The sequence below is a fragment of the Panulirus ornatus genome, chromosome 4 (assembly GCF_036320965.1).
Source record: "Panulirus ornatus isolate Po-2019 chromosome 4, ASM3632096v1, whole genome shotgun sequence".
Classification (NCBI taxonomy): Eukaryota; Metazoa; Arthropoda; class Malacostraca; order Decapoda; family Palinuridae; genus Panulirus; species Panulirus ornatus.
The window spans coordinates 67,706,421-67,717,718 of NC_092227.1; the positions used below are offsets into that span (position 1 = coordinate 67,706,421).

General features: G+C 37.0%; 1 protein-coding gene across 6 annotated transcripts in view; it reads left to right on the forward strand.

Annotated features, from left to right (window-relative positions):
* Positions 1–11,298, forward strand: part of LOC139766996 (uncharacterized) — a 43,791-nt gene that overhangs the window by 31,875 nt on the left and 618 nt on the right. For 5 of the 6 annotated variants that reach the window (XM_071696027.1, XM_071696023.1, XM_071696026.1 and 2 more), the window contains exons 6-8: positions 4,349–4,399; positions 9,441–9,710; positions 9,894–10,036. In XM_071696027.1, coding sequence (XP_071552128.1) covers positions 4,349–4,399; positions 9,441–9,710; positions 9,894–10,036 — 464 coding nt within the window. The remainder of the gene's footprint in view (positions 1–4,348; positions 4,400–9,440; positions 9,711–9,893; positions 10,037–11,298) is intronic. The other variant, XM_071696024.1, reaches the window with a different exon arrangement.

Consider the following 11,298-nt stretch of genomic DNA (forward strand, 5'->3'; position numbering starts at 1 on the left):
TTTTCAGGAGTCACTTGGGAATGGTTATGACCTATCATTGAGTTTGCTCCATCTTAATGTATTCCAATTGGTTTTCAATTTTCAAGCAACCATCTTGCATGCAGTTTCTCACAGTTCTTTAAAGCATGTCTGCCATGCATTCTTGTAGTAGAACTAGATGATGAAATTTGTTTACTGTTAATCTTTTGGTTTTTCTGTGATAATGGACACAAGAGCTTAATAAGAGACCTTTGCTTCATTAGTACTTTCATTTACTATGAAGTTATACTGGTGGTCTCCTCTATCATTTTAAAGATGTTTTGCAAAACATGGAGCAATCTTATTTCTCTGTAACCGATCATATTTTGTTGTGTGCATTTTCAAGTTTGGAGGCAAGTTCATTTTTTGTCTAATTGTGGTAGTAACTTTCCTAGGTGATCTGCCAAGAGGGTAGATGAGTGTTCTGAAATATAAACAGCCATTTCTAGTTTAGCATCTCTAGTAGGATTTTGTGCTACTGGCTGCACTAATCAGTGATAGAAGGTTGATACGTGCTACTACTAGCACTCAAATATTCCTTATGCTTCTGCTATTATAGTGACCAACCAAGGATTTTATAGGATTTGGAGTGAGCCTTGGTGTCATCTCCCAGTACAGGTTTCAGCCATCCTGCAGGAGAAATATGACTATCATGCAAAATATGAGAATATCTAAAAATTAAAGCTGTAATAACTATGGAAGCTTGCATGACCAGAATGTGCTAAATATTTGCCAGATTCAAAAAGGAGCATTAATTTACTCAAGTTGACTAAATGAGAACTTCAAGAAGATGTGACACCTCACACTTATAGTAAAGCATGAATTAAGTCAAAAGATTTATTTGTGTCTTAACATTGTTCAGATCGTAATGAAATCATGAATATCTTATGAGGCAGCAACCAAGCTACACCCTGAGAAGGGGCCAGTTGAGGATTTTTCATTTAAAAGTTCATTGTAATATTAGATTATTATAGCCATCATCATCATTTATGTCAAGTAAATTGATGTGGTGATAATTCTCTGAAGAGAGTATTGCTGTATGGTAATTACTTTGTGTAACCTTCTTACTACGTGAGAGTTTCCTTATGCTTTATAAAAAATTTTAGCATTAGACAGGATGAAAATGTTTTAAAGTTTGCTATGGACCATGGCAGCCATAAGTTAGACACTGTATGGTAGACTCTAACTTTGAGCAGCTGTTCTGCTATGCTATGTTTTCATTGATAATAAACCTCTACTCTGGTATTATTACATACCTTTAAATATCTGATCAAGCTCTCAGACTGGGTGATACCTCTGACAGTATGCTGCCTTTTTATCTGCACTCATTGTTAATGCACACAAATCTCATGATAGCCAGTGAGTTCCTCAGTCAAGAATCAAAAGCTGACTAATGCCCTTTGCTCTCAGTATTCAGGACCAGAACTTGTCCTTAGTGGATTTTCACATCCACAGCATGCTGTTTAAGTCAGCCCAAATATCACTTCTTGTGAGGATTTGCAACATTTAAAGATTCTGTGCCACCAATTCAAGATAATTTAATATGATTAAGTCAATTATTTTGTAATATATTTTTTAGGGAAAAATGGGATTATCTGGTAATTGCCGGAATATTCCCACAAATGAGTCGTCTTTCCATGATGCCTCCCATGTAGCCTCATTATCCTCACAAATTTGTGGGAAATCAAAACTTCCTCATTTGGAATACTAGGGTTGGAAGGTCCTGACTTATATGCATAGAAAATGTATCTGATGCTTGCATAACAGACCATAGAGGAGAGAAAAGAATGTTAAGAATAATACTTGTATGACTATAATTTCAAATCCTAATTGGTTTTTACACTGCAAACAAAGAACAGGTTGTTGAAACTTAAGACAAACACAATCTGGAAGAAAATGATGAAATAGCAAGTAAAAAGTATGTTAGATCATTTGCCATAATAACAGAATGATTGACATGTAAAACAGATTTAAAAGTGATTTAGAACATGCACCAGACAGGTAGATGCTTGAAAGTATGCATGACTGGTGGCAAAATTAGAGAGGTGTATAAATGCTGTCATCATAAAGATTACATTTAATGCATAGGTACGTAAGCTCATTTTCTTTGTACTTTTACATATCTGTATTACTTATAGTAGATTGCATACACTTGTGAAGCACTGATATGAGTAAACTCGCTGGAAAAATAAACACAGAAGCTTCAAGCTTTCTACCAGTATTTCAAGCCATTTTCAAGGTTACAGAGTCTGCAAGAAAAAGAGAATATGAGCAAAATCAAACTTTACCACAATTGAAGAAACAAAGACCATTTGATGTGAGAAAAATGGAAAGGTGTGTCATCCCTCTACCTGGCTACTGCTTTCTTAATTTTACTTCTTATCAGCTGGGATTTCATTCATGTTTATAGTGTAATTACCTTTGATAAGAGAGGATTCATCAACAAGCCTTTCTATAAGTGACACACAAGGGTAAAATTTTTTTGACTCCCCCTGATTCAATATATGTGGATAATCTTCTATATGTTTGAATATCGCCTTTGATTCCAAAGCTCTCTTTACAGAATATTTATGCTGTTGAATCCTCTCCTTTAAAGATATACCCATTTGGACAATATAGATCTTATTACATACTTTACACAAAAGAGAGTAGACACCTGATTTTTCATTAGATGTCAGTTCCATATGGTGTTTTCATTTTAGAATGAAATTAACATTAAGTTATTTCAAAATATTAGCAGGAGAAGAGAAGTCCCTATGATAGGGTAGAATCATAATACTTTTTGTTGAATTTGTCTTCCTTCTCATTACAATAGTAGGTGTTCGTTGCATTTTGTATACATTTGTCAATAACCTCAGGATAACTAAGTTTTTGTGCAATATCATAAATGTGATCACTTTATTCATTTAAGAATTCAGAGTCACAAATACTTAAGACCCTAAGAAACTTACCTGTGAAAGTAGAAACTCTGACTAGAACGTAATGGCTCAAGAAGTGATGAATAAATACATCAACTTGGGTAGGTTTCCTATAAACTTTGAACCTAAAACCCCTATGTGATCTTACTATCAAAGTGTCTAAAAAGTGCAGTGAATTACTGACTTTCTCTTCCATTACCCTTTTTAGACACTTTGATAAGATCAAATAGGCGTTTTAGGTTCAAAGTTTATAAGAAACATACCCTAGTTGATGCATTTATTCTTCATTTTTTGAACTCTCATGATTCTGTCATAATTTCTACTATTACAGGTATGCTTCTTAGGTCCTTAAGAATTTGTGACCCTGAATTCTTAAATGAAGAAATTGATTGTATTTGTACCGCAAAAATCTTTTGAATATCCTGAGAAGATTAACAGATGCATGCAAAAAGCAAAAGGAAGAAAAATTCAACTATAAGAATATTGGTTCTACTTTATCATATGAAATTATCTCCTCTTACTAGTATTTTGAAATAGCTTGACATTGTTTTCAAATATGAGAACACCATACAAAATTGCTTGTTAAAGAACAGCCTATCATCTAATTGAAAATCAGATGTCTACTGTCTTAAATGTAAAGTCTATAATAAGGCGTATATCGGCCAAATGGGTAAACTTTTATTCCCTGGGGATAGGGGAGAAAGAATACTTCCCACGTATTCCCTGCGTGTCGTAGAAGGCGACTAAAAGGGGGGGGGGGGGGAGCGGGGGGCTGGAAATCCTCCCCTCTTGTTTTTTTTTTAATTTTCCAAAAGAAGGAACAGAGAAGGGGGCCAGGTGAGGATATTCCCTCAGAGGCCCAGTCCTCTATTCTTACCGCTACCTTGCTAACGTGGGAAATGGCGAATAGTTTGAAAAAGAAAAAAGAAAGGGTAAACTTTTAAGTGAGAGGATTCAACAGCATAAATATTCTGTATAGACTGCCTCGAAATCAAAGGTAATATTCAAACATATAGATTATTTACATCCACTGAATTAGGGGTAGTAAGATTTTTTTTACGTTTGTGTGTCTTAATAGAAAGGCTTAATGTTGAATCCTCTCTCATCAAAGTTTAACATTTCCATAAACATAAATGAAGGAATGTATAAATTACATATCTTAATGAAATCTGTTAGAATGAGGCAAAATCAACCTTTCCATGCTTCTAAGATCGCTGTTCCCTGTTTCCTCAGCTGTTTTGAAGTCTGGTTTTGTATATATTCTTTTATTCATGTTGATTCTGTAACCTTGAAGAGGGCTTGAAATACAGTTGGAAGGTTGAAGCTTCTGTGTTTATTTTTCCTACAAGTTTACTCATACATATATCAGTATACATCACCTCAAAGTAATGTTTCAATTATAATACCAACAGTTTCTGATGCTGCTGAAGAAGATAAAGAAACTACAACAGAAGAAAAGAATGGTAAGTATTTGAAAGTTTTTAAATCAGACATCTTAAGAATACATATTTCATTTCACATAGTCAGTATCTCAAAATCTATCAAATTCTAGTATCAAAATTTCATACAATTTAAGTTCGGTAGCTGTTTAAAGATATTCATATACCACAGTGGCAACACAATAGAACATTTGTTGAAATACATTTACATAGCCATTTTTGTCTTTTTATATTCATGTTTATACCTCAGAAAAAAAGATATTCACATTCTCTGCCACTTTTCCCATTAAAACTTATTTCACATAGCTTTGATGAATGTGAATAGATTATCAACAAAATTGTACCTGAAGATAGTATGGCACTGAGCCTTCTCTAGGAATTCAGTATCTTTGCCCATGTCATCTTGCAGAATTGGGTTTGGGTACTTCAATTCTGCAAAATTGATTCTCACGAAAGTTGCATTGCTGCTTGCTTTTGGTCCTTCCTATTTGATAGGAAACAGAGTTAACAGATGGATATTATTCAAGTAAGATGAATGTAAACTGGTATGGAGAAGGGACATGGATTGGTTGGAAGAATAGATGTAGAGATGACATAAGTATACGTGAGTGAGCAGGAAAGATGGTCAGCAGGCAATATTGGATTACATACCAACTGATATGCATGGAATCATGTGTTTGAGGGAGATGTGTAAGGATAGGGATAAGTGGACTCTTTTGCCATGGGCACCCCCTTGATGGGAGTTTTCAGAGAGAACAGGCATGAGATATATAGATAGATAGCAAGGGAAAGGCTGAGGAGGCAGCTGGTGGGAAACCTGATCATTACTTGGTGAAGGCTAAGGTGAAGATTTGTTGAGGTTTTTGGAAAAGAGGAAATGATATGGGCAAGAAGAGGGTAGTGGAAGTAAGTGAGCTTGGAAAAGAGACTTCTGCAGAGAAATACTAGGGGAAATTGAGCATTGAATGGCAAAAGGTGAGAGTAAATGAAGTTAGGGGAGTGAGTGAGGATTGGAAAGTATGTAGAAGAGCAGTACTAGCATGTGCAAGATGAGAAAGGGTAGTAAGTGGTGGGATGTTGAAGTAAAATTTTCTAGTGAAAGAGAAAAGAGAGGTGTAGGGGCAGTTCAAAGGAATGTGAATGGTTAGGAGATGTATAAGAGAAAGCAGCATGAGGTCAAAAGGAAAGTGCAGGGGCGGAAAAAGAGAGCAAGTGAGAGTTGGGATGGGAGAGTAACAGCAAACTTCAGGGAGAGTATGATGTTATGGAAGGAGGTTCAGTGTGAGAAATGCAAGAGAACAAATGGGAACATCAGTGAAAGGGGCAAATGGGGAAGTAGTGACAGGTAGTGATGAGGTAAAGAGGAGATGGAGTAAGCTTTGAAGGCTTGCTGAATTTGTTTCATGAAATGATGACAGGTGGAAGGTGCTTGGGACAGGGAGGTATGTGAAGTGAGAGGGTCATGGCAAGTGGTTGGGTGAAAGACTTGCATTAAGATAAAGTGTGGCAAGGTAGCTGGAGTGGATGCTATTGCAGTTAATTTCTTAAAGAAAAGGAGTGATTGTGTTGTTGATTGGTTAATTAGGATTTTCACTGTATGTATGGATTGTGATAAGATGCCTGAGGATTGACAGAATGCATGTATAGTGTCACTGTGTAGACAAGTGGACAAAGGTAAGTGTTTGAATTACCAAGGTATAAGTTTGTTGCATGTAATGGTAGGTTTTATGGAAGAGTGGTGATTGTTAGGATAAAGGCATGCCCTGAACATCAGACAAGGGAGGGACAGTTTGGTTGAGAAGTGTTAAAGTATATGTGGTTCAGATATGTGAGAAATAAGTAGACGGAAGGATTTATATGGATCTGGGGAATGCCTCTGACAGTTTAACATTAATGGTTTTGAAAGGTATTATGATGACATGGCATGGGAGGAAAACTGATAGAAGCAGAGGAGTTTTTATCAAGAGATTAAGGCATGTGTGTTGAGCAGGTATAGAGAAGAATGAGTGGTTCCAAGTAGTGGTGGTAGTATCATTACCAAAGTACCTATATTCCCAGTACCAGCCATGAAAGTATCAGTACCAGTAGCCTGGTATCAAGTATTTTGAGTACTTTAAGGAAAATATGCTAAACTGTGCTCTGGAAATTATGTTGAAGTTATACCATTATTAGACATTTACTTGTTAATGCATGAGCTAAAATAGGAAATAGGGAGTTGGATTAGGAAAACATGAACTACAAATGAAAACTCAAAATGAAACAGTAACAATTCAGGACTCCTCAATGTCAGCAACGCCAGTCAAAGGTTTATATTTTATATATTTATTATACTTTGTCGCTGTCTCCCGCTTTAGTGAGGTAGCGCAAGGAAACAGACGAAAGAATGCCCAACCCACCCACATACACATGTATATACATACACGTCCACACGCACATATGCATACCTATACATCTCAACTTATACATATATATATATATATATATATATATATATATATACACACACAGACATATACATATATACACATGTACATAATTCACACTGTCTGCCCTTATTCATTCCTGTCGCCACCCCGCCACACATGAAATAACAACCCCCTCCCCCCGCATGTGCACGAGGTAGCGCTAGGAAAAGACAACAAAGGCCACATTTGTTCACACTCAGTCTCTAGCTGTCATGTATAATGCACCGAAACCACAGCTATCTTTCCACATCCAGGCCCCACAGAACTTTCCATAGTTTACCCCAGACGCTTCACATGCCCTGGTTCAATCCATTGACAGCACGTCAACCCCGGTATACCACATCGTTCCAATTCACTCTATTCCTTGCACGCCTTTCACCCTCCTGCATGTTCAGGCCCCGATCACTCAAAATCTTTTTCACTCCATCTTTCCTCCTCCAATTTGGTCTCCCACTTCTCCTCGTTCCCTCCACCTCTGACACATATATCCTCTTGGTCAATCTTTCCTCACTCATTCTCTCCATGTGACCAAATCATTTCAAAACACCCTCTTCTGCTCTTTCAACCACACTCTTTTTATTACCACACATCTCTCTTACCCTTTCATTATTTACTTGATCAAACCATGTCATACCACATATTGTCCTCAAAACCTCATTTCCAGCACATCCACCCTCCTCCACACAACTCTATCTATAGCCCATGCATCGCAACCATATATCATTGTTGGAACCACTATTCCTTCAAACATACCCATTTTTGCTTTCCAAGATAAAGTTCTCGACTTCCACACATTCTTCAATGCTCCCAGAAATTTTGCCCCCTCCCCTCCCCTATGATTCACTTCCGCTGCCAGATCCACTCCCAGATATCTAAAACACTTCACTTCCTCCACTTTTTCTCCATTCAAACTTACCTCCCAATTGACTTGCCCCTCAACCCTGCTGTACCTGATAACCTTGCTCTTATTCACATTTACTCTCAGCTTTCTTCTTTCACATACTTTACCAAACTCAGTCACCAGCTTCTGCAGTTTCTCACCTGAATCAGCCACCAGCACTGTATTATCAGTGAACAACAACAACTGACTCACTTCCCAAGCTCTCTCATCTCCAACAGACTGCATACTTGCCCCTCTTGCATTCACCTCCCTAACAACCCCATCCATAAACAAATTAAACAACCATGGAGACTTCATGCACCCTTGCCGCAAACCAACATTCACTGAGGACCAATCACTTTCCTCTCTTACTGCACGTACACATGCCTTACATCCTCGATAAAAACTTTTCACTGCTTCTAATAACTTGCCTCCCACACCACATATTCTTAATACCTTCCACAGAGCATCTCTATCATCTCTGTCGTATGCCTTCTACAGATCCATAAATGCTTAAAGAATGTGTAAGAGATAGGACCCCACAAGTAAATCTCCCTCCCCATACATTACAGATAGTTCCTGTAAACCTTTCTGTGGTTTTCCCTGGCTGCTTCATATGCCCTAGCTCAGTCCATTAACAGCACAGCAAATAATTTTTTTTTTCTTTTTCTCTCCAGTTGTGGATGTAGACCACATCAAGGCCAAGCCTTAATTGAAATATGGAGAGAGTTAGGAGCAGGAAAAAGAAAAATTAAGGGAAAGTATTTACAAATTTTGGAGGAAATGAGAAACCTGTCTTTTAAAATGTGCCAGGTCATAGTTGTTAAGAAGGACATGAGAAAGCAGAGTTCCAAAGCTTCGAGGTGTAGGGGAAGGAACAGTTATCAAAATGGCCCCACCTTGAATTGCCAGTGGCCACACTGCAATCATGTGATGCATCAGCTTGCTGAGTATTGTGTGGTCTACCTAGTTGTGGGGCATGCAAGCAGCTTGCTGTCGGAAGGAAAAACCAAAGTAATACCTTTAAAAGAGATAAAGTGAACCGACTTTACAGCGAAGGGCAAGAGGGTCAAGTTTGAAAGTTAGCTTGAGGCAGTTTATGTCAGACCACTTTCAGCTCAGTTCTGTCATGGTTGCAGAGTGAGAACCTATACCACAGCACTCAAGGTCATTCTCTCCCATGTATGACCTTCTCCCTCTTGCATGATATTATTATTAGCAGTAGTTGTAATTGTAACACTAACCTTATATAACCACAGAACCAGGGATTCCTGCTGTCTCAAGGTGTGCTACAGTCGAGCAGAGAGTGAGACGTTCTTCAGTAAGATTGTACTCCAATGATACATCCTTGTCGAAGATGAAACTTGATTCACAGCATAACTGCAGACAAGGACAGTGCAGTAGTGCATTGTAACTTTCATTTCATACCAGAACAACATGCAACTATTAACTAACCACATAACAGTGAAAACAAACACAAGATAAAAAGTATTGTTAGGTTAGTGCATTTGGAAAAAACAGTCTTTAATAATTCTTTCTGTATCTTGCATTCTTTTCAGCATTTAGAGCAGGATGAACTCTGCAGATTTTTCTCAGTTTTAGGTTTTAAATGTTGATTCTCTTTATAGCAGGAAGAAGCTAAGCAAATAATAACATTTCATTCTTACCATATTAGGAATATATGTTACAGACTATGTAGACCATTTTATCTCAATTCCAGAAAAAGAAGCAAAAGGCTAACATCTTCAGATACGTGGTTATGATTGAACCAACAAAACAAGATAGTAAAAAGACATCTTTTACTCCATTATCTGGTAGTAACTGTTTATTATCTGGTGATAATGCAGTGCCTGATGACCCCCCACTGTTAGAGGAGTCTGCTCCTCAAAACTCATTAGAATCTCATACAGCTGCTCAGATGGCAGCTGACAGCTTTTATAAAGAGACATCAAGAAAAACTGTTGATATCCTTCAAGTAAAGGAAAAGGAGGTAAAATATTTTCATTTACTTATCTGCCTATCTTACATGTTGATTTGATATGTTTGGTAAATTTGACTTTTTATATGTTGCTAAAACATTGTCAGAATACAGAAATTCTTCACTTGCATATAGGAGATGTAGTATTGTTGGTCACCATATCACCCTTTTTAAGATATGCATTTATATTGACAGATTCATAATCTCCAAAAGAAGTTAAGAGCTTTACAACGGAGAGATAAGATAAAGACAGCACAAATAGCACATCTTCAAGGGGTTATACAGATTTTGAAAGCCAGACCTGAAGAACAATCACATGAAAAGGAATTTGCACAAAGGTGATTATTATGCCAGTTAAGAGTAAGTAAACCCTGTCACAGGTTGAGAGACTCATGAATTCCATCAATGACTGTAGAGGATTCCTTCCTTTACTAGTGCTACTCTCATATTCATGACTTCCGAGGAAATCATTTGATAATCTTGGTATAAATAGCCAACTTTTCCAGTTTGTTCAGATTGCTGGATAATGTTTTTAAAAGCTTCAATGAGAAAAATATCAGATTTTCACATATTCAGCTGCAAGGAAATATGACCTTTAACAGTGATTCTTCTTACTGTCATATTAACATTTCCTCAGATTTTTATCCACACTGCAACCCCTTCTTATGATTTTTTTATGCACTTGCTCACTGTTTTCCATATTATTGAAGTTATGCTAGGGAAAAGAGAGTAAAGAAGTAGGAAATGTCTGTTTAAAGATTGCTAGGGGTTAGAGGATTCCTGATGTGATTTCCATGATAAAGGAAAGAAGACAGAAGGGGCTAACCAATTATGGTTACATTTGATTTGGAATCATCAAGCCAGGAAATACTTAGAAAAGCTAAGAAACTTAGAGGCAAGGTGGAATTCAGTGGGATATTCATCAAATGTGACAAATCTAAGGATGAGAGGGAGAAAAGTAAAGGATGCTGTCAGACCATAAAAGACTCAAGATGCTACATGTGGCTAGAGGATGGAGCAGCCCTGCTAGCACTGCAGAGAGGGCAGGATTGTTAGATGGTAATGTCAGATTGAAAGTAATGCATTTAAATTTTGATGGATTAATAGTCGTTGATAATGAGCTAGAATTCATGGATTGTATAAGTGATAATAACTTGTCAGGATACGTACAGTACGCACAAAGAAAAATAAGCATTTTATTATTAAGTAGTCAAGGCAAGGATTCATTGTGTAGAACAAATACCATTAATATTTCTGGTAAAACCAGTCAGTTACTATAGAACTCTTGTACTCAGGTGGTTGAATTACTGTAGAGGTAAAATTATAATTTTAAAAATTCCTCCCCAGTATTAGGTAGGGGGTCTCATGGCTAGTCACTGTGATCACAGTGGAAATGTAATTTGAGTGCATTTGATGTAAGAATCAGCAGTTTTAGTGCTAGCATTGATGTAAGAGTCAGCAATTTTAATACTACCTGCAAAATTATAGCACTATAGGTTGTCATAAAGGTGTCTTGGTGACAAATCTAAACTGACTTACTGAAGTGATTCACTTGAAACTCAAAATGGTGTTTATGAAAGAAATTTTCTATCCATATTGG